The sequence below is a fragment of the Cricetulus griseus genome, chromosome 8 (genome assembly GCF_003668045.3).
Source record: "Cricetulus griseus strain 17A/GY chromosome 8, alternate assembly CriGri-PICRH-1.0, whole genome shotgun sequence".
Taxonomy (NCBI): Eukaryota; Metazoa; Chordata; class Mammalia; order Rodentia; family Cricetidae; genus Cricetulus; species Cricetulus griseus.
The window spans coordinates 97,852,348-97,876,070 of NC_048601.1; the positions used below are offsets into that span (position 1 = coordinate 97,852,348).

At 47.8% G+C, this 23,723-nt stretch overlaps 1 protein-coding gene across 1 annotated transcript; it reads right to left on the reverse strand.

The window, feature by feature from the left end:
- Positions 1 to 495: 495 nt before the first annotated feature.
- Positions 496 to 22,966, reverse strand: LOC100768514 (glycerol-3-phosphate dehydrogenase 1-like protein). The gene is given in 10 exon segments (XM_027428525.1): positions 496 to 565; positions 7,719 to 7,772; positions 12,947 to 13,316; positions 13,319 to 13,710; positions 13,712 to 13,892; positions 13,895 to 14,150; positions 16,019 to 16,133; positions 17,850 to 17,859; positions 20,574 to 20,675; positions 22,771 to 22,966. Coding segments are annotated over 10 exon segments (1,746 nt in total).
- Between the last annotated feature and the right edge of the window lie 757 nt (positions 22,967 to 23,723).

Sequence of the window (23,723 nt, forward strand, 5' to 3'; positions counted from 1 at the left end):
CTGCTGCCCTGGGGGGACGCCCCACAGGAGGATTGGAGGCCCAAGGACGCCTGCACCCTCCTCAGATAGCAGCGATTGCAGCCACCTGGTTCTGCAGCCCATTTGCCCTGCACCATTGCCTTATAAGCTGTGTGGATGGATTGGGTTAGCATCTATTCTTTTCTGTCTATTCTGTCTCTGTGTGTTTTTATCATTGGTTTTCAACTCAGGATCCACCACGACACCCCCTTTCGTTGAGTCACGTGGCACCTCACAGGGTAGCTTTCCTTTTTCTGTCTTTGTTTCTGTATGGTTTCTGTGGAGCCTGGAGAGTCGAAACAGGCTGTGTGACTAGCCAGATAAGCGGGGTTTTTTTTTTTTTATCTGATCTGTTGCAATCCACAGTCTGCCTGCCTGCTTTTTGGTGCTGGCTTGGCAGATCCTGAGCTGTATGTTCTGGGTCAGTTTTGTGTTTTCAGGTCTGCTGTTTTTGTTGATTGTGTAAATGTAAAGGTTCTATGTTGGGTTCGATAGCAAAATCTGTAAGTAGGACTTGGGCAGAGGTTCGGGCGGCAGCTTCCGCATTCTGTAAAAAGGGGGGCCCAAGGTCGCCTAATCTGTAGGAGGGCGATTTGGTGGGACCAAGTTGTTCCCCATGTGGCTAGCCATCTGAAATTCTGAATAGGACCCTAGTCTAGTCTGTGCTGTGTTAAGCCTGTCTTTGTCTTTTGTCCTGACTCTGGAGGTCTTTCAGCACAGCTGCTGCTCTAGACTCCAGCGGGATCTCCCTCTGTCCTTGCCGCCCATGCACGTGGCATGCATGGGTCAGGGGTCTTCTCTTGCTGTCCTGAGCATGTGGCCTTCGGGACAGGAGTTCCTCTGCCATGTGTTAGAGTGTGCTGTGGAGGAGTCCCCTGTCTCCAAGCACATGGTGAAGCTGCTGTTCTGAACTCCAACCACTGCTGAGGCCATCCTGCGGCAGGTCCTAGCCTGGTGGCAGGAGTTTCCCTGCCCTGAGCATGTGGCTTGCAAGGCCACCATTTGCCTGGCCTTCTCCGTGCTTCACACACGTGGTGTGCAGAATGTTGGAGCAGGGAAGCCTTGGGGGTCTCTTTCCCACCCCTGCATTGGCAGAGGGTCTGGGATTACCAGCAACAACCACCACCCCCACCCCCGCCCCTGCCCAGGTCTCTGCCCTGAGCACATGGAGCTGGGACAGGTGAACCATCTGGCCTGCTCTGGACATTCTAAAGAAATGGCCTTAAAGTTATGAAAAACTACAAGAAGGACTTTGGTAAGAGTTTTTATGTTGACTGAGAAATGAGAGAAAATGTAGGAGACTAAAGTAATAAAGAGGGAAAGGGAAAGAGAAATTTGTCTAAATAAGAATGTCTAAGGGAATTAGAGGAATGAACTGAAGGTATATAAAAATTATAGAGGGTCAAAGAAAGTCATAGAAGGTCAGAGGAAAGGTTGTTAAAAGTCAGAGAAAAATGTAAACTATTTGCTATGGTTTCTCATGTCTACAAATAGTAAAAAAGATACTTAAACCGCCATCTTGACTAAAGATGACTGCATGGAAATTAGAGGTACCATCTTAGAAACAAGTTTTTCAGTTAAGATTTAAAATGTTAATGCTTCTATATATTACAGAAAGACATTAAGGGAATTTAAATTTCTTTTTAAAACCAGTTTTTTAAATGTTTATGTTTTTTTAAAGTGTCTTTTTTATCAATGTTTGTACTTAAAGAGCTTCAATTTAGAATCATTTTTAAGCAAAGCCTGACAATGTAAAGTTCTTGTTTTATAAAAGATGCTAATCTATTATAAGATGTTACAGTTTTTTGTTTTCAGAAGTTAAGTTTAGGGTGTTGGTGGTACACACTTTTAAGTTTAGGGTGTTGGTGGCACACGCCTTTAATCCCACCACTCAGAGGCAGAGGTGGGTGGATCTTTGTGAGTTCAAGGCCAGCCTGGTCGGCAGAGGGAATTCCAGGACAGGCTCCAAAGCCACAGAACCCTGTCTCAGAAAGAAGTTAAGTTTAAGCAAGCAGCTAAAATGTGTACATGTAGCTACTGCTTAAGGACTATAAGGTAACTCTATGCAGTTTTAAATTCATTTGTGCTAAGTTTCAAATATTTTACTAAGTTAAAACCAGTTACAGTCAGGCTGAAAATTAATTACAGAAATAAGACCTTACCTAGCCATCTATGCTTCTTGTGTGCTTAGGGCAAGTAACTAAAACAGACAGACCTCTAATGCTTCAGAGACCTGCAGAATATAGCATTTAAATTGTTGTCTTTAAACTTTATAATATCAGACAGACTGCCAGATCCTGACAGTGACCCAAAGTCTCCAAAGAAGGTTATGAGGCACCCCAGTTCCTGCACCTGGACCAGTGAGCGAGATGCTCAGATGTGATACCTGCCGCCTGCCAGGACCTGGCCAAGACTGTGGACAAAGCTGCTGGACACTGGAAAATTGATTGCACTGCCTTTGCCTAGACAAAACAAGGTCAGTCTTTTCCATGTCCTTCTCACCTTGTAGGCCTGGCGAAGATTGCTGTTCTTTGAGACATCTGCCTCCATCGGTAATGGAGAGACTTGAGTGTGGACTGTATATGGACTGGCTTCTAACTGGATTCTGTCACTTTTTAGTAGATTCGGATAAAATATACCCTTCTCAGATCTCTGAAATATTAATGGTTGTCAACTTGACAGCATCAGGCAGTCAGATCCACTATAGACTATAGTCAGCTTGGTAGCTGATAAAGTAATGACTACCTACTGTTCAGTCACAAGTTCAAGGTTTTTAAGTTTATTTTGGTTGTCATCTAGGTACAAACTTAAAGGGCTTTTCATCAGGCCAAAGGCACCTCTGTCCAATCCATACCTGGCTCTCTGGACAGAAGAAAAACGTACATGCTTCTAGCCCAAATCTGTAGTTATTGCTAGGACTCAAAGTTATAAATATGTTCCTGCTGTTTGAACAGGTATCCAGATATCTGCTTTTTCTGCACTGTGGGCTTCAGTAAATAAGTTTTAACCTCTGTTCCTAGTTTAAACATGTCTTAAACAGGTTTCTGTTTCTGGCAGACATCTGAGTATCGGTTGCTGACTACAGGCTGCTCTAAGTAGACTTTGAGCCCTGGACTTGCTGTGGATGTGAACCAGTCCAGCTAATGTGGACACGCCCTGTCTCTGCAACAGAGTCTGCCAACAGCCCCTGATGGATTCCCCATTGCCTAAATTCCTTTTTTTGCTTTTGACTAGCATTTCAGCCTTCTGGGGTCCCTAACTTCGTCCCAAAGTCAGCAGGAAGTAGAATGGGAAAGAATTCGCCGCCCATTTTTCTGGTTAAAATGCTAAGTCAGAAGGAACTCCCTTGCATGGGGATGCCAATATCTCTCACTCCCTGATGGGGGCGCTAGAGAGACAGCAATTCCGTGATTGGAATTTCCAAAAAAGAAAATGGGGGAATGAAGGGACCAGCTCCCCATTTTGGCAGCCATGACAGTAACACGTGCTTGCCATGACCTTGTCCTAGTCACTAAAAAGTCAGATGCCTGCCTTGTGGCAAGGAACCAATCAGAAGTTAGCTGGTGGCGTTATGCTTTATGGCAAGGTCATGGCAAGCAAATGTTACTGTCATGGATGCTGAAATGGGGAGCTGGTCCCTTCAAATTAACATATAATAAAGTTCTGATAAGCTGATAGAGCAGTGACTACCTGCTGTCCAGTCACAAGCTCAAGGTTTTTTAGGTTAATTTTGGTTGTCATCTAAGTATAAACTCAAAGAGCTTTTCATCAGGCCAAAAGCACCTCTGTCCAATCCATACCTGGCTCTCTGGAAAGAAGAAAAATGTACATGCTTCTAGCCCAAATCTGTAGTTTTAAGTAGGACTCAAAGGTATAAGTATGTTCCTGCTGTTTGACAAATACCCAATATCTGCTTTTTCTGCAATGTGGATTTCAGTACAGATTGGTAATGCTAATATACCTAAAACTGTTATGTCCTTTTGTATAACAGAGGCTGCTAACCAGAAGCTTCTGACAGATACCCTATTGCCTAAATCCTGCTGCCACTCCCCCTCCTTTTTTTTTTTTTTTTTTTTTTTTTTTTTTTTTTTTTTTTGCTTTTGACTAGCATTTCAGCCTTCTTGGGTCCCTAATGTGCCCCAGAGCCAGCAGGAAGTAGCACAGGAAAGAATACGTTGCCCCTTTTCCCTGGTTGAGATTCTAAATCAAAAGGAACTCCCTTACATAGGGACAATGTGATAACAGATGCAAACGTCACTCCCTCAGAAAAAGCTGTCAGCTGATGGCAGGGCCTGTTAACACCCCTTTGAGCCACTAAAAGGCAGGACTCAGGATTGAGTCCTGTCACCCACTGGTACTTTGAGAAGGGGAGAACCAGCCCCCTGTTTTAGCAGCCATGACAGGCTAACATGTGCTCATCTGACCTTGCTGGACCTACGCTGGTCCCTCATGGCAAGGAACCAATCAGAAGTTAGCTGGTGGAGCTGTGCTTTAAAGCTCTGGGTGTGCTTTACGGACAAGTGCACAGCAATGACACAGAGCACAGCAACCACCCTGGGAGGGCCTATGGGTCATAACAACCAGTTGGCCAATCAACACAGGGCAGGTCGTCCAAGCCTGGAAGCACTCCAATCCTGAGACTCCCCTAGGTCAATCTGTAAGAGCTAAAGGTTGGTTCTCTGTCCCCAGCAACCTCCATGTCAGAATTAGCTCCCCTGACTCACAGCTTCTGTCTCAGGCCTTATTAATCTCAAATTCAGTTTAAAGTGAAGGGACCAGCTCCCCATTTCGGCAGCCATGACAGCAACACGTGCTTGCCATGACCTTGTCCTAGTCACTAGAAGTCAGATGCCTGCCTCGTGGCAAGGAACCAATCAGAAGTTAGCTGGTGGCGCTATGCTTTACAGCTCTGGGTGTGCTCTACAGACAAGTGCACAGCAATGATGCGCAGAGCATAGCAACCACCCTGGGAGGGCCTATGGGCCATAACAACCAATTGGCCAATCAACACAGGGCAAGCCCTCCAAGCCTGGAGGCACACCAATCCTGAGCCTGTGCTCACCCCTAGACACTCCCCTTACGCTGCCCTACAAGATCTCTCTGCAGCCCCTTGGAGCTGTCTTTGCTAGCCATCTGCCATGGCGGGTGGGTGAAAGATCAGAGCTAACATGGGGTTAGCTCGTTAAATTACAATAAAGCCTCATGCAGTTTGCAGCAAGTTTTCAAATCTGCCTGGTATTGGGGTGACCGAGGTCCTGGGCTGGGACCCCAGAGGCCTGAGTTTCCCGGGGGTCTAACAAAAGATAACAAAAGGAGATGTCACTGATGTATACCCTATATCCAAAGTTTATCTTTTCTATTTTATTGAAACATTGCAAAACAACTTTTTTATTTTTATTTATTTTTTGAGATGTAGTCAGCCCCCCAACTGTCTCTCTCTGCCTCATGAGTACTGGGATTAAAAGCGTGCAACACCACTGCCTGGGGCAAAACAACTTTTGAAACAGCAGTTAAAGGCAGTATTAAAGTTCTATAAAACATTGGATTCCCATAACAATAAAAAAGGAAAGAAAAATGTGGGTTAAAAGAAGGGAGACCAGGCCAGGCATTGGTGGCACACGCCTTTAATCCCAGCACTGGGGAGGCAGAGACAGGTGGATCTCTGTGAGTTTGAGGCCAGTTTGGTCTCCAGAGCGAGTGCCAGGATAGGCTCCAAAGCTACACAGAGAAACCCTGTCTCGGAAAAAAAAAAAAGAAGAAGGGAGACCAGAACTCATACACATCTTGCCGTTCTGTGGTAGGATGCCCCTCAGGACACTGTCAGCAAGAAGGCCATTGCTAGCTGTAGCCCTTTGACCTCATGGAACTATGCACCCAATTAATCTCCTTATTTAAAAAAGAAAAGAAAAGACAGAAGAAGGTGGATCTTTGTTAGTTCCAGGCCAGCCTGATCTACAGAGCAAGTTCCAGGAAAGGCTCCAAAGTTACACAGAGAAACCCTGTCTCAAAAAAAAAAAAAAAAAAAAAAAAAAAAAAAAGACAGAAAGAAAGAAAGAAAGAAAGAAAGAAAGAAAGAAAAGAAAGAAAGGTAAGCATACACTGCCTTTATGTACCCTCTGCTGAGGGGTGCAGGCTTGGTGTCCCTGGCATTACCATCCACAGACAAGCCAGAAGGTGATAGCTTTTTTCTGGGCTCCTTCCTCTAGGCTCAATGCTGGCCTAGCACTTGCAGCTCCTCCTCTGCCATCAAACAACTCTCTTTGTAGATCTTGGGAAATCTTTTCTTCAGGCAAACTTCTGTCCAGAAGCAGAAAGTGCCAGAAACTCACCCTTTTGGTGTCCCAGCAGCCACAAAACAGCCAAGCTGGGAGCAAGTGATTGGAGGAGTCTTGAGCCCCTGGTGTGACTGCATGCCTGAGTGACCACAGTCTTGACTTCCTGGAGCCAGGAGACACGGTAGAAGGGACACCATGTAACTGCCCCTGGCTGCAGCAAAAACACACATGGACTCCCACAGTACTGTACTTGGGCCCCTGTCTCTGGGAATTCAGCCACCAGGCTGTGAGGGAGCCCAAGCCAGCTGGTACACAGGGAGCTTGTGAAGAGGCCATATGTAGGGTTCTGGTTGACTGTCAGGCCCAGCTGCCAGAGCATATGTGAGAGAAGATGATTCCACATGCTCCCAGCCAGGCACACACTCACACACCCTCCTTCCAGTCTTCCCAGGTGTCTCCAGCCTGGCAGAGCAGGGGCAACCTGCCCCTCCCTCTGCCCTCTCAGAATTCTTGACCTCCTAAGCCCTAGGAGCACAAGACAGTAATTACTGGATATTAGTAAGTCTGAGGTCGTTTGTTGGGGACTTAGACAGGCTGGAATGTGAGCCCCTGGTTGGTCTAGGCCTGAAGGAGGAGCCAGTGTTGTCATGACACATAACTATAACTATGGGTATGGGGGGCTGAAGACTGAGGACACCGCCCTAAGAGATGGGGCTGCCGCCCATGATGGCCGTGGAGGAGGAAGGGAGATGTGGGAACACCCTACTCTTTGTCTTTCCACACCGATCTGCCTACCTGAGACCAAGGTGGAAATGAAGCTGGGAAGTAGGGGAGGCTGGCCATTGTCCCACGTGAGAGGTTCATTGTCCCACGGGGCCTGGAGCTGGGAAGCGTGGGACACATGAAGTGTCCTTTACTAATAAGATGAGGGGCAGTAGCTCTATGGCTGAACCTAGAGGGAGGAAAGGCTCCTCTCTGGATATGGTGGTGTGGGAGGGGCTTGCCAGATGTTCCAGGACAGAGTGGGGCACACCTGTGATGCCTAACCTTTGTTGTCCGCCGGATTGGGTTTACAGTCTCTTTGGAGACACACCTCTGGGCACGTCTGTGAAGGTGTTTCCAGAGAGATTTGTCTGAGGAGGGAAGGCCCACCTGACTGTGGATGCTGCCACAGCATGGGCTCACACCCCACAACCACAACAGGAAATAAATAGAAGTTAACAAGGAGAAGGTGAGCTGAACACCTGCATCCATCTCCCTCTGCTCTGTCACAAGGTGACCAGCTGCTCCAGGCGCCCGCCACCCTGCTGCGGTGCACTGTACACCAAGCCATGAGCCCAAACACACCCTCTTCTCTGTGAGTTGCTTTTGTCAGGTATTTTGACAGAGTGGTGAGAGAAGCCATGGATGCCCATCTGCACTCACCGTGCCTTCTGGCTGCCCCGGTGAAGGTGGCGCTCACACCTCTCAAACACGGTGCTGCACAGAATACGAAAACATTTAAATGCGCAATCAGGACTCTGGGAGTCACGGAGCTGGAATTATTTTGGGAAATTTACAAGTTAAATAACCTAAAAGGCTGCAGATGCAAATGGCATGAAATTGGCAAGGGCCAGGGGAACAAGAACGGTTTGTCCTTTCTCAGAGATGAAAGTGGTGTTCGGAGAAGCACCACTGGGCCAAGGATGGGCAGGGGCACTATGCTGGGTTGTTGTCTTGTCAACTTGATGCGCGGGGTCATCTGGGAAGAAGGAACCTCCATAGAGAAAATGCCTCCATCAGATTGGCCTGTAGGCAAGCCTGTAGGACATTTTCTTGATTAATGATTGATATGTGAGGGCCCAGCTCACTATGGGTGGTGCCACCCCTTAGCAGGTCTTGGGGGCTATAAGAAAGCAGGTTGAGCAAGCCACAAGGAGCAAGCCAGAAAAGCAGCAATCCCTCATGGCTGCTGCTTCAGGACCAGCCTTCAGGTTCCTGCCTTGAGTTCCTGTCCTGACTTACTTCAGTAATCACCTATGATCAGGAACTGTAAGCCAAATAAACACTTTCCTCTCCCAGATTGCTTTTGGTCATGGTGTTTATCTCAGTAATGGAAAGCAAGCTAACACAGTGTGCCCCAGCCCATGGTGTGGCAATTTTGGGCTCTAACCCAACAGATGCCATTTCTACACTGACCATGGTCAGTATAGGACTCTAGCAGCCATGTAAAAAATATTAAAAAAAAAAAAAAAAGAGCCTGGCCTGGCAGTGTGCACCTGTGATCCCAGCACCAGGAAGGCTGAGACAGGAGGATTGCTGGGCTTGCTGGGCAGCTAGTCTGGGTGAATTAACCAGTTCCAGGTGAAAGGGGTTAGAGGTTAAGAGTGTATACTGTTCTGGCAGAGGACCCAAGTTCTGTTCCCACCTATACTGGGTGGCTCACAATTGCCCATAACTCCAGCTCCGGAGAGTATCTCACTCCTCTGGCCTCCACAGACACCTGTACCCACATGCACACAGTCATACATGGACAGATAATTAAAAATATTTTAAGAGTTAAAAACAAGGTGACGAGTGACCCAGGAAGACACTCGATAACGAGCTATGGACACTATACATGCATGCTCACCTGTACGTGCACATATGTACACACACACACACACACACACACACACACACCTTTTTAAAAAGCACCTGGCGGGGCTGGAGAGACGGCTCAGAGGTTAAGAGCACTGACTGCTCTTCCAGAGGTCCTGAGTTCAATTCCCAGCAACCATATGGTGGCTCATAACCATCTGTTATGAGATCTGGTGACCTCTTCTGGTGTGCAGATATACATGGAAGCAGAATGTTGTATACAAAAAAAAAAAAAAAAAAGCACCTGGCAGCCGGGCCTTTGGCATGCCTTTAATCCCAGCACTTGGGAGGCAGAGGCAGGCGGATCTCTGTGAGTTCTAGGCCAGCCTGGTCTACAAGAGCTAGTTCCAGGACAGCCTACAAAGCCACAGAGAAACCCTGTTTCGAGAAAAAAAAAAAAAAAAGCACCTGGCCACAGAAGGGGGTGTACAAGACAGACACAGCAGCCTTCAGGAGCTGACCCAGCCTCCAAGAGCATTTTACTGCTGGCCCCACTTACCAGCAATTGTTATGGCAAGTGGAAACCCAGGCAGATGAACCAAATTTGGCTCTGGGACTTTCCTATAGTCGTGGGAGGGACTAGAGCTGACAACCTGACCTGGAGAATTAGTGATCATCTTAAAATTAGCCCCTTCGATGCAAGCTTAAAACACATCTATCCACAGTTGTCAAGTCCCACTCGGCAAACGGCACCACACACACACACACCTCACCTCTCTTTCTACAATGGGTTGGCACCCTGCAATGGTCCCAGGACTTAGCAGGTGACCTTCAGATGGAAGCGTCTCATGACTTTGCTCTGAAAACCACTTGTCCTATGGACCATGGGTCAATCCCATCTCTTCACTGGCTCTGCTTGGTTAGTGGCTCTGAGGTCTCTTCTGATGCCAAGATTTAATTTGTATCAAGGACAGCAGGGAGAGTCTCAGAGAGCCCCTAGGCAGGGTCCTCAACCCCTTAGCTCTTGAGGAAGCAGGCATGAGACAGGCCTTTGCCTGCTTATCAGCTGTACCTGGTGCCTGAGGCCCTTGACTGTGGTGTTACACTCACTCAAGTTGAGCAGAGGGACGGGACATTGTTTTCTTTGTACAAGCCTAGATAAGGAAACTGGCTGTTATAGAAGGATCGGAACCAGCCCAGTGATAGGCCCCACCCTCCTGTGGTGGAACCCTATTTGGTCAGCAAGGTCTCCTGACTCAGAGTATGGTGAGTACTCACTCAGCTTGGGGTCATTACAAGCTCCAAGCTGTGCAGCCCTGCTGTCCGTGGGCCCATACTCGGCAAGCTAGCTGGATTCCCCTCCTTCAGGAAGCCATGCTAGATGCATCTTTCACTGCCCAGACTCTATGTAACGATGTCCAGCTAGCACTCTGTACTGTGTTCGCATGCAGGTCCTTCCCAGACACCCAAAATTGCCACTGTCACATGCCATATGGGCATCCCTTCTTGGCTGGTGCAAGACCCAAGCACAAGCTGGTCTCAACTCCCTAGGGAGTCATTCCCGAGGTGGACACCAGGTGGCGCCAAAGCCCCGCAGCGGGCTGCCGCTGTCCTAGACAAACCCCTGGAATGGAGAGGTATTGCTTTCAATGGAAAAATTCACACACACACACACACACACACACGCACGCACGCACACACACACACACGCAGACAGAGTAGTAGAGTAAAAAGGCTAACCCAGTTTCCCTAGACCTCAGTCTAGGTGCCTGTTCATCTCTAAAAGCCCAGACTACCCACTGCTTCATCTGTAAATATCTGTTACTTATTCAATAAAATCAGCACCTATTCCCCAACATGGTGGTGTGTGTGTGTGTGTGTGTGTGTGTGTGTGTGTGTTCAAGGACATTCTTTGTGACATGTAGAGCCCACCTGTGTGATCCAGAGTAGTCTCCCTGTGCCACTATCCTTAACTTAATCTTGCCTGCAAACACCCTTTCCAAGCCTAGGCAAGGCCCATGCCGTTAGGACCTGATGTATTGGGAGGCACGAGAAGCAGATTCTGGAGTGGTGAGTGACTGACTGCTCAGAGTGAAGATGACTCAGTGGTGAATGGTGAAGTTGATATTGAAGCCCAAGTCTGCCAGACTGAGAAACCCAAACACTCACCCAACATACCTTCATCCCTTGCTCCTCATCAAGACAGTTTGCCCCCCCTTAGCTCAGTCTGGCCACCGTGAGTTGATGGATACCAGGGAAGTTTCACTGGAGCGGGAGCTATCTCATCACCTGAGAAAGTTACTGCAAGGACAGCTGCAGAGTGGTGCAGTCTATTGCCACACCAGTCCACCCCTCCTCTGTCCACACCGTGCTGCATGGCCCGGCGAGTCTGGCATGCTAGGGTAGGAGAGAACAACTAGGAAATAACCTGACTGCACTTAACCATGGCATAGTGTGGAGTAATAGGATGGAGAACGCCAAGCGCCCTGCCTCCTCCTCCTCTCCTATCAATAAAAGAAGAGCTGGGAAGACAATCAAAGTTTTGGGACCACTGTTCTAGTTTGCTTTCTATAGCTACCAGCTAGAGATGCAGCCTTGGCCCCTTCTGGACCACAGCAGCTGCATGCTGAGCCCGGAGAAGCATTTTTCAGAAGATTCTACCCAGTGATATTCGTCCTTTCTTGTTCCATTTCTCAGCCCCAGCTAGCCAGCATTGTTGGTCCCAGTAGAGCAAAAGTTTCTCTCCAGTGGGCTCCTCTCTTCTCAATCACAGTTGACTCCAGGACAAGCTGACCGGAACCACAGATTCTTTTTTTTTTTTTCTTTTTGGTTTTTCGAGACAGGGATTCCTGTGTAGCTGTGGAGCCTATCCTGGCACTTGCTCTGTAGACCAGGCTGGCCTTGAACTCACAGAGACCTGCCTGCCTCTGCCTCCCGAGTGCTGGGATTAAAGGTGTGCGCCACCGACGCCAGGCGGAACCACAGATTCTTAATTCAGAATATTACACATAAGCCAGATGGAATCTCTGCTTCCCTCTGAACTGTCACAGGCCAGGCCTCTATTGTCTTCATCATTGCTTTCTAAGCCCTGAGCACTCAATGGCTTTTCCAGCCCAAAGTTCCAAATGCCTCCACCATTCCCCCCAAAAGGATGTAGTCAGGTCTGTCACAGCAATAGTCTGTCTGGTACCAATTTCTGTCCTTGTTTGTTTTCTGTTGCTGAGATAAAATACTGACCAGAACCAAATGGCAGATGAGAGATTTCTTGGCTTGTGTGTCCTGATTACAGTCCCCTCACCGTGGGAAGTCAGGGCAGGAACCATGGAAGAACACTGCTTACTGGCATGGTCCTTACAGCTTCCTCAGCTTACTTTCAAATATAAATCAGAACTGCCTGCCCTGGATGGAGCCATCAATAGTGAGCTTGGCCCTCCCACATCAATCATAAGTCAAGAAAATGCCCCACAGACTTGCCCAGAGGCCAGTCCAATGGAGGCAGTTCCTCAGCCGAGGTTCCCTCCTCCTAGGTGACTCTAGTTTGTGTCGAGTTGACAACAATGGACCAATACAACCACCCAACAAAATCAAATACTGAAGGAATGACTCCACTGCTGATTTTCCACTGCTGCTGACATCACACAAGAGTCATCCAGGGAAGATGTCTTTCCCCAGGGAGGAGGATATCAGAGTGGGGAGGCCAGTAAAGCACTGGGAACATTTTTCACATGCATTGTGTGTGTGTGGCTGCTACCCAGGACATCAGCCAAGGAGCTGTCTCTCATGACCCAGAAATGAAGCCATAAAATTAATGTGTCCAGATGACCCAATTTCTTCACACACATGCACACACATCATGCACTTGTTCACACACACACACACACACACACACACACACACACACTTATACATGTATGTAAATACACATTCCACCCACAAGGCCAACCAATATGTTTCCTCACTCACACAGACGAGCATGCACACACATGCACAAGGTAAACAACTCTGAACCTTATTGGAATCCTGATTCAATCTACCAAGCTGTATTTTTTTTTTGCTTTGTTTTTTCACATTCATTGTGTGTGTGTAGTTGTTACCAGTACATCAGCCAAGGAGCTGTGTCTCGTGACCCAGAAATGAAGCCATAATAATTCATGTGCATCAAGATGGGAGAAAGCCAGGCAAACATCTCACTGTCATGTCCTGGTTTCCATCTGATCCTGAGATGGGCAAGGTAGAGCTGGCCAGGGCCCTGCTCCCTGTGCTCCGGGTGGTTCTGCAGACACGAGATCATCTCGGCAACTGGTCTGCCCTCGCGGGAGGTCTGATACACAGCTGCCAACAGTGGAAACTTGTCCAGCAGCCCCTTTCGCTTAAGGATGCGGGACTCCTGGGCAGAAGTATTTGGTCCTTGTAGTTTCTGTCCTTTCAGCATCTCCTTCTCCAGTTCCTCAGTAGTCTTTCCCGGCCCCCATAGCAGGTACTGACAACATCAGCTGCCCCACAGCTCTCCAGGAAAGTGGCCATAGACACCCGGCCCTTGCAGAAAGTCCTGGCAAAAGCAATCATTTCTATGAAGCCCAGGAGGATGACAGCAGCCTTGGTGCTGTCTCCGTGACAGAAGCTGTGGCAGAAGCCGACCGCCAAGGCAACTATGTTCTTTAGAGCCTTACATAGCTCCACGGTGTCTGAGTCTTCTACCACAGTGACTTGGAATTTGGGGGTCTGCAGCAGCTCTTTGAAGAGAAGGCCATTCTGCGGCACCTTGCTGCCGATGGCGGCCTCGCAGAACTGCTCGTCAGCCACCTCGCTGGCTATGTTTGCCGCCATCAACACGCTGACGTCTACGTGCACCTTCTCAGATGACGTCAGAGACCAGCTTCAGGCCCCCTGGGCCCTCACCCATGCCCTTGATGAGGCTGAGGCCCAGGGCCTTTTTGGGAACTATGTCGGCAATCCCATCAGAGATGGTTCTAAAGAACAGGTGTGGGGAAGCAAATACCAGCTGATCTGCATCCTGCACAGCCTGGCTGAGACTCGAGTGGCCACCACATTCTCTGGCAGCCTGTGCCCAGGCAAGAACTTCGCATTTTCATGGTCACTATTAATGGTATCTGTCAGCTTCCTCCCGTGGACTATTTCTTCAAATACCCACATCTTGACCGTGGGCTCGACCGTGGGCTCGAACTTCTTCGTGTTCTTCAGGTTGCTCCCAATGATCTTTGAAATAACCGATCCCCAGTTCCCGGAGCCCACGATGCACACTTTCAGGGGCTTTGCCACTACTTCCAGGCTGGTATTCTACTGGGAGACTGCGCCTTCCCAGGTGGCTGCTGGCCTCCATCTTCTTGGTCTAGCCTGCAGGTACTCTGTCCTGCCTGCCTCCCTACCTGCCTAAAAAAGACATTTACCATTTGTGACTCTTGCCTGTAATTCCAGCACATGGAGGCGCAGGCAGAGAGTTGACTCAAGTTCAAGGACAGTTTGAGCTACAGAGTGAGACTATCTGTAAACAAATAAGATGAAAGGAATTTTAAAAAGAAGGCGGGGATGCAGCTCAGGGGGCAGAGTCCTTGATAAGTGTGCTTGGGGCGCTGGTTTCTAGCCCCAGCCTATCCAAGCCAGTGTGGTATCAAATGCCTGTGATCCCAGCACTGGGGAAGTAGAGGTAGGAGGATCAGAAGTTCAAGGTCAGCCTCAGCTCCAAATGGAGTGAGAAGCCAACCAGGAATACAAGTCTCTAAATAAATAAATGGATGAATAAATAAACCAAATCATTCATAAGGCGATTTGATGTTTAAACATTGCATATTTGATGAAATTAAGAAAATAGCATGGTTTATTAAAAACAAGATTATGATGGCAATGTAGAAATGGTTGTGTTGAGGCAGGGTCTCCTGTTTCCAGGCTGGCCTTAAACTTACTTGAATTTATAAAATGGAGGATGACCCTGAAATTCTGATGGTCCGACTTTCACCTTTGGAGTCCTGTATCCATGCCTGGTTTATATGGTATGGGGTGGGGGGTTGAACCTAGATCTTTGTGCATGCTGAGCAAATACTCTATCAACTCAGCTACGTTCCCAGCCCTGACTATATGAACATTTTTTTTATTGTGAGCCTATCCTTTAATGGCTGAGCCATCTCTCCAGTCCTATACATATATTGTAAAAAGCAGGGCTGGTGTAGTGAAGCTCCCAGGAGGCAGAGGTTAGTGTGTGGAGGGCAGAGGTTGACATTAGGCTTCTTCCTTAATTTATTATTATTATTATTATTATTATTATTATTATTATTATTATTATTATTATTATTAGGTTTTTCGAGACAGTGTTTCTCTGTGTAGTTTTGGAGGCTGTCCTGGAACTAGCTCTTGTAGACCAGGCTGGTCTTGAACGCACAGAGATCCACCTGCCTCTGCCTCCCGAGTGCTGGGATTAAAGGCGTGTACCACCACTGCCCTGCTCTACCTTATTTTATAAGACAAGATCTGTCATTAAATCTGGAGCTAGCTGATTGGCTAGCCAGCAAGTCCCAGGGGCCTTTTGTCTCTGCCTCCCTGGTGCTGGGATTACAAGGGGCTTTTGATGTGGGATGCAAACTCAGGTCCTTATCTGCAAAGCACTTTACCAACTGACCTATCTCTCCAAACATAATAATTCTTTCAAGGGCTAAGAATATTAGATGGGCAGTAAGCCATTTACTTAGCATGTGTGAGGTCCTGGATTCTATTCCTAGCCCTGGAAAAAGAAATTAAAATTAAAACAAAAAATATAAAGACATAGGGCCCATCCCAGGATAACTAATCACTCCCAAGAGAGGCCTCCTGAGTGCTGGGACTAAAGGTCCGCGCCACCAGGGCTCATTTGAGCATTCTTAGGGTGTGAGAGAGCAGGGTAGAGGAGCACGGTACCTTCTCCCAGGGGAACCACGAGGGGGCGCACGAGCCCGAGCAAGGCGAGCCGGAGCAAGGCATTCTAAGGCGAGCCGGAGGTGTCCCGCGGGGGTCCTAGCTGTGGAAGGATTGCTCAAGGCTGCGGGGAGGGGAGGAGTGGGGGGAGAAAGTCCGTCAGTCTCATTCTCCCCGTAGCATGCCTGTCCCAGGCCACCGTTCTGATTGAAGAGTGAGGCTACCCCAGGTAAGAGCAGGGCTAACCTCGGCGCACTCTTTACCTGCTGGAACCGGACACTCTGCTGGGACGACCTAGAGTTCCGTGAGCGTGAGATATCCTGGGGATTCTGGAGCTGTGTCCCCTCCCCAAGGCGGTACTCCCCCAGTCTTTTGGGCCTCTTGGAAAAGGAAAAGGAAACCAAATGTGACAAAACACCTGGCACGAATAACTTAAAAGAGAAAAAGGTTCTTTTGGCTTCCAGTTTCAGAAAGCTCAATTTAGTGGCTTGAACGCAGCCATTTCAGGCCGGGCATTGGTGGCGCACGCCTTTAATCCCAGCACTCGGGAGGCAGAGGCAGGCGGATCTCTGTGAGTTCGAGGCCAACCTAGTCTCCAGAGCGAGTGCCAGGATAGGCTCCAAAGCTACACAGAGAAACCCTGTCTCGAAAAACCAAAAAAGGGTTTCTCTGTGCAGACCAGGCTGTCCTGGAACTGAGAGACCCACCTGCCTCTGCCCCCAGAGCGCTGGGATTAGAGGATGCGGCCTCACACCCGGCTCATTTCAGCCGTCTAAGGTATGAGAGACCAGGGCAGAGACGACGGGAACCCCTGGGCTTTGGGGTGGTTGATTTTGCCCTTCGACCTGACTGGCTTGAGAATCACCCAGGAGATTGGTGAAGCAGTTCTCTGGGTCAGGCATTTCCAGGAAGGATTAATTGAGGGAGAACCCCTGCTACAAATGTAGGTGTCACCATCCTGTAGATTGGGGACATAAATGGGATAAAGTGGAGGAAAGAAGAAAGATTGACAGTGGGTTTTCTGTCTTTCCATTTCCCGTCCATTTCCCGTCAACACCGTGTTTTGTCCACTGCATTCCCATCGCTGAGATGACTGGACTCACATTAGGCACAAAACGATAAAACTAAGGGACCACGGACGGACACCTCTGAATCCACCAGCCAAAATAAATGCTTGCTTTCTCAAGTATATTGTCACAAGGATAACGAGGATAACTCTGTTGGTGAGACACTCAGTGAACTTGCCACCAAGCCCAGGAACCTGAATTTGATCTCCAGGACTCACATAGTGTGAGGAGAAAAAGGAAATTCTCACAGATCGTCCTCTGACCTCCATGGAGGCATCATGGCTGTACAAGCACGTGTGAACACACACACACACACACACACACACACTCACACACACACACACACACACACACACACACACACTGGAATTTTTAAAGAGAAATCTCTAACTAGCACTGGCTTCCAGCTAAGGACTGCAGTGTAGGAGTAAGCACACAGCAAGGAGCTGCCAGCCTGCCCAAAGCCTGAAGCCCGTCCTTAACTAGGCCAGGACGACCTGGCTATATTCCATGTGTCTGCCACTGTAACACCAGGACATAGTATCACCCGCAGCCTCTTTGTCAAATACAGTGCCTAGAATGCTACCAGACACATTCTTAAAGGGGGGGGGGGGAGAGAAGAAAACATCCGAATAAACACCTTTCCAGATATAAAAAGAAGTTCACTATTTCCCGTCACCAAGGAAAATGAGAATGAAATCCAAGCAAGTTACCGCTGCACGTATAGAGAAACAGTTAAGACTGACTACAGCAACTGTTGGCAGAGATGCAGGGCAAAGGGGACCCTCACACACTACCAGTGAGGGTTGACGATGGACAACAGCTTGGTAGTTTATGAGACGATGAAATACATTCTCTGTAAGTCATTTGCGTCTTTGTGGCCAAATGCCTGACAGGAGAAACTTAACAGAGGAAAAGGTTCTTTTGGCTCCCAGTTTCAGAGACTTGATCCTGGCCAGGTGTTGTTCTTACACCTGTAGCGAGCCTTAGCATCATGTGGGGGGCATGATGGAGGAAAACTGCTCACCTCATGACAGCTAGGAAACAGAGGAAGGGGCCAGGGACAAGATACACCCTTCAGAGTGGTATTCCCCAGTGACCTACTTCCTTCAACTATGCCTGACCATCTAACAACTATGAAGTCAGAGCCCTTATGATGCACTCACGTCCACAAAGCTGGCAATGGAGACTTTACTGTCTGAGACTTCTGAGAATATCTTAGGTTCAAACAATAGCTATGATGTGACCCACCTGCTTCTCATCTAAGCATTTGTATAAGAGACACAAAGATATAGTTCTACAAATAGACTTGCATGAGGATATACAGCAACTCTTTTAAATAGTTCTAAGATAGTAGATAGTAACTCTAATTTCCATCAAAAGGTAAATACAGGGTACTAATGAGCAATAAGAACAAGCTAGCGGGGAGGTGGTGGCGCATGCCTTTAATCCCAGCACTCGGGAGGCAGAGGCAGGCGGACCTCTGTGAGTTCGAGGCCAGCCTGATCTACAAAGTGTGTTCCAGGACAGCCAGGACTGTTTAGAAAACAAAGACACAAACAAACAAACAAAAAAGCCCAAAAAGCTATTGATACCTACAACTAGACAGCAACTTCCCAAACAATGTCCATGGAAAGAAGCAAAATGAAAAGTGATACTAGGTGATTTGGTTTCCAGAAAATTCAGATTACTATAATGATAATTCAGTGCTTGCCTGGAGATGATGGGAGAATAAGTAGATAGATCACTAAAGACATAAGGGATCTTCTGGGGATGATGGATACTTTCACCATCTTGATTATGATGAATCAAATTATACATTTAAATATTTGAAATTTGGCATATGTCAATTATCTCTCAATAAAACTGTTAGAAAAATACAAGACATACAAAAAAGTGAATTAAATAAATTAATAAACTGAAAAATATAACTGAAATTAAGACTCAAGAAGAAAGATTGCATTGTAGACTAGAGGAGCAAATAAAAGAATTTGTTCACTAACAGTAAGTCAGTATGCAAGACAAAGTCACTCCAAAGATGCAGACAAGGTGGATGCTGGGATGTCTTAGCAGGTAAAAAGCCCTCCCTATGCATCCCCAGCATCGTGTGGCAGAGAACCGATTCTGAAGGTTGTCCTCTGACCCCCACATGCCTATGTAAGCACATGCACGGATTCACAATTCACATTAAATAAAATAATATACAGAAAAGGGCTTGAGAGAGGAATGGGCCCAGCGGAAGTCTGGGACCATGATATTGGTGCCCCGACAGAGCAGAAGGACAATGCGGGAGTGGTGGATAAAGAGACAGCAGCCAAGAATTTTCAAAACAGGGATATTGGCCAGGAGGATGGCCCGCTTGATTGAGTGCCTGCCATGCAAACATGAGGACCTGAATTTGGACTCCCAGTGCCCACATAAAAGCTGGCTATGGAGGCATGCATCTGTAGCCCTCGTGCTGGGCTACAGACATTGGGGTCCTGGGAGCCCACTGGCCAGTGAGTCTAGCCAGTTGCTGAGCCTGGGTTCAGTGAGCGGCCCTGGTTTCAAAAAACAAGGTAGGATGACTGAGGAAGACAGCTGAAGTTGATTCCCAGCATCTACACACACACACACACACACACACACACACACACACACACTCACACACACACACACACACACTCACACACACACTTACACACACACACTCACACACACACACTCACTCACACACACACACACACACTCAGTCACACACACACTTACACACACACACTCACACACTCACACACACACTTACACACACACACACACACACACACTCACAAAAAGAGAGAGGGAGAGAACTTTTAAATCGAGGAAAGAACAAAGCCACAGAAAGATACAAAGTTCTATGTGACCTCTTAAGTAGAATAAATACAATGGAAGCCACACCCTATTCCACTGTGTCAGACTGCCAAAAGACAAAGTCGGAGAGATCTTAATAACCGCCCAAGGAGAGGAAACACAGGGCTGTAAGAATAAATTAAAAATGAAAATGCATATAGGCTCCAAAGCTACACAGAGAAACCCTGCCTCGGATAACAAAAAAAAAAAAAAAAAAAAAAAAAAAAAAAAAAAGAAAAGAAAATGCATAAATAAAACAGGCTAGATAGCCAGGCAGTGGTGGCACATGCTTTTAATTGAAGCACTCAGGAGGCAGAGGCAGGCGGATCTCTGTGAGTTTGAGGTCAGCCTGGTATACAAAGCAAGCTCCAGGACAGCCAAGGTTATATATAGAAAAAAACAAAAAACAAACAAACAAACAAAAAACAAATGTGGCGGCACACGCATTTAATTCCAGCGTACTCAGATCTTGGTGAGTTAAGGCCAACCTGGTCTACATGGTAAGCTCTAGGTCAACCAGGAATATATGGTAGACCCTGTAGCGATAATTGACTAATGAATTTAAAATTTTTAAGAGAAAAATCTGGTTATATTGCTTATGATGACCTCAGATGCTTGGGCTCAGGCAAGCATCTGAGGTCATCCTGCCTCAGCCTCCAGTGTTACCAAGATTATAGACTGGTGCCACTATACCCATGAGGATTTTAAATAAAAACACAGAATTTTTACAAATGGATCAGCATTCAAGGGGATGATAGGGGAATTTATTGGGGGAAAGGGAAAGTCATGTGATAAAGAAAGATGAGCTTTGGAAAGGCTAAACTGGTGGGGAAATCTGAGCCCTGACCACATAAGAGCCAAGAGTTCTTGGAGTTGCAAGTACCAGCACGGTAGGACTGCTCAGCATGCACCAAGAGTCTATCTGGTGCTCTGAACCACAAAGTGGGATGGGCGGTGTTCATGGCATTAGGAAAGGCAACTGTACCTGGGAGAATAGACACAAGTGGGTCTAAAAGGCACTAGTAAATCTGGGGCAGTGGTGCAGGCCCTGACAATACTGCCTCTTCCTCAACTCACTGGCTTCTTGAGGAGTTCCCGCTCAGCAGAGGAGGAAGCCCAACTGTTTCCGCAACAGACAGTCACTGGATGGAGCTGCATGCCCACAGGGAAGGACTCCCTGGGAGCTGTTCTGATGAATCTAGCACAATGTGATAGTTTGCTTTAGAGACCAGAGGGCTCTATTGTAGTGGGCAGATTGCCATGATGGTCAGGAACTCTGAGGCTAGATGGCCGCTGACAGCAAGTCCCCAGGTGGGGGGAACAGCAAGTAAATGGAGACGTCCTACGGAAATACCTGGGTGCTGTCAGTTTCCGTGGGGGCACCCACTGCAGGAAAGGTCTCTGAAGTCGGTAGTCGGGCTCATGAGATCAGTTTTGTTCTGTGACTGTTCTCCATCACCCCAGCCTTCCAGGCATGACCCTTTCCCTAAAGCTTACAGGGGTATCACTGTTAAATTCTCAGGTTGCTACAGGTGAGCAGGGGTCAGCACTGAGCCCTGGTGCTGCACCTTCTACAAGGGGAGAGGCTAGCCAGTCACGCAGGGACAGGCTGATTGCAGTTGTATCGTTCCCTCATGAAGGCAGCTGGCCTCCTCACTCTGCCTACTTCACAGCTCCTGCCAGCATCGCCATCTGAAGATTTTCAGATGCCCCTATATGTTGTCATGGTAACCCACACATCGTCTCCAACCAAGGAATTTATGATGGGAAATGTATGTGGCAATGAGACCCATGGAACCCTCTGGTCTCACACTGCTAGAGATTTGAAGAGGGGCTAGAAACACCCATATAGGAGCCCGAGGGTCAAGGGTCAAGGCTGGAGGCAGGAACGCCTCATGCAGCTTCTCTAGATTATAACCATTTTACAGACTCTTGCTTTCCCTCGCCTGAAACTTGGGCTCTGCTGGGTGGGCCAGAGGGGCACTTTTCCAGAAAATACAGCCTCTTGTGTGAGCACACATGCCAACGTCAGTCCTGCCGTGCTGTAGAATAGTCTCCATGGCACAGCACGCCAGCGGCACCCTCTCTCCTGTCCGGGGATATCTGGGCTAAAAACACACTGCTGCTCTCTATCCTGTCGGCTGCCACAACTGTGACAATTGGGCAGTTCTGTGTCAACTTCTTTGTCAGCTGGGCAGTTCTCTTCTGAGCAGCTTCGGGGATCCTCCAACTGACCTCACTTGACACAGTGTCCTGGTTAGATTTCTGTCAACTTGACCCAAGCCAGAGTCATCTGAGAAATGGGAACTTCAATTACTTGGGCCTTTAAATTACTTTAAATTACTTGGGCCTTTAAACAATTTTCTGGGGGCATTTTCTTGATAGATGATTGATGTGGGAGCGCCCACTGTGGGCAGTGCCTTCCCCAGTCAGGGATCCTGGAAGGTAAAAGAAAGCAAACTGAGCAAGACAGGAGGAACTGGCCAGTGGGCAGCTTTCTTCCATGGCCTCTGCATCAGTTCTTGCCCCCGGGTTCCTGCCTGAAGTTCCTGCCTTGACTTCCTTCCCTAATGGGCTGTAAACTATAAGCTGAAATGAACTCTTTCCTCCTCCAAGTTGCCTTCTGTTTTTAACACAGCAACAGGAAGTAAATATTATCTACCAGGATACAGTGTCAGAGGTTGCAGCTTGAGGGGTCAGTCCCTCGAGACTGCCCTACTTTAGATGCTAACTGGAAGTTCTAGGCTGTCAGTTCTATCTGAGCTCTGACTGACCAGCTACAAGTCATCTATCCTCTGTCCTGTTCCATTGGCTAATTTGCTAGGACAACTTACAGAACTTGGGGGGAAGTTGTCTGCTTATACCTTCGCATTTGTATAAGAGACCTGGCTGAAACCAACATCCCAGTACTTGGCAGTAAGGTGATGAGCTCAAGGCTAACCTGAGCTATATAGCAAGACCCTGACTCCAATCAACAAACAAACAAACATGGGTGTGGATGGATATCCAGGAAAAGAGCTGATCACTACAAGGACTGGGAGAGGTCTGGAGGGGCTTGCACACTCCTGTGCAAGCCACACCTCCAACACATAGAAGCTTCAAGGTCTCCGGGTTCCAGAGTTTGGCTTCCAGCCCCCTCTGGAAGGCAGGGACAGCCAGGTAGGAAGGCTGAAAGCCCCGACCTTGGACTCCTCGAGTTCTTTGGGCTTTCTGGTGAATGGCCTGTGCTGAGGTGCCTGCCCTGTAGAAGAGGCCCATAGGAATGACTGAAGACATGGCTCCCACTCAGGAGGAACTCAGGACAGTGCTCAAGTGTCTTTCTCATGCTATAGAGCTCTTCCAAGGCTGTGTTTCCACAGTTTTGTAGGCACATTCCCTGAAGTGTCTTGGTAAACACCTAGGGGTAGGATGCCTGGGTCATAAGCAGGTGACTGCTGAGAGGTTGCCGGATTATTTTTCCAAAGATGCCAGTCAGTTCTGCTTCCCATTATCTGTGCCATGTGCAGGGCTGTATTAGCTCACCCTCCATTGGTACTCTTTTTGTTGTTGTTGTTGTTTTGTTTTGTTTTTTGTTTTTCGAGACAGTGTTTCTCTGTGTAGCTTTGGAGCCTATCCTGGCACTCGCTCTGGAGACCAGGCTGGCCTCGAACTCACAGAGATCTGCCTGCCTCTGCCTCCTGAGTGCTGGCATTAAAGGCATGCGCCACCAATGCCCGGCCAACCCCATTTCAATTCTTATGCTCTTCTCACACTTTGGAATTATTTTCCCCTTTATAATTGCTCTTTCTTGACATTCTATTTTGATAATTTTAGGTCTACTGTAAAGATAATATAAAACATTATATTATATTGCAACTGTGTTGCCTCTTGGGTGGCGTGATTAGACTGTACACCACCATGCCTGGTTTATTTGGTGCTTGGAATCAAACCAAGACACATGTCTTAAGCGTGTTAATGATTCTCTAGAGTGAACACACTCTGGGCCTCCTCTGATTCTCAGGTCTTCTACTAGCCAGTTCAGGCTTTTCCTGGA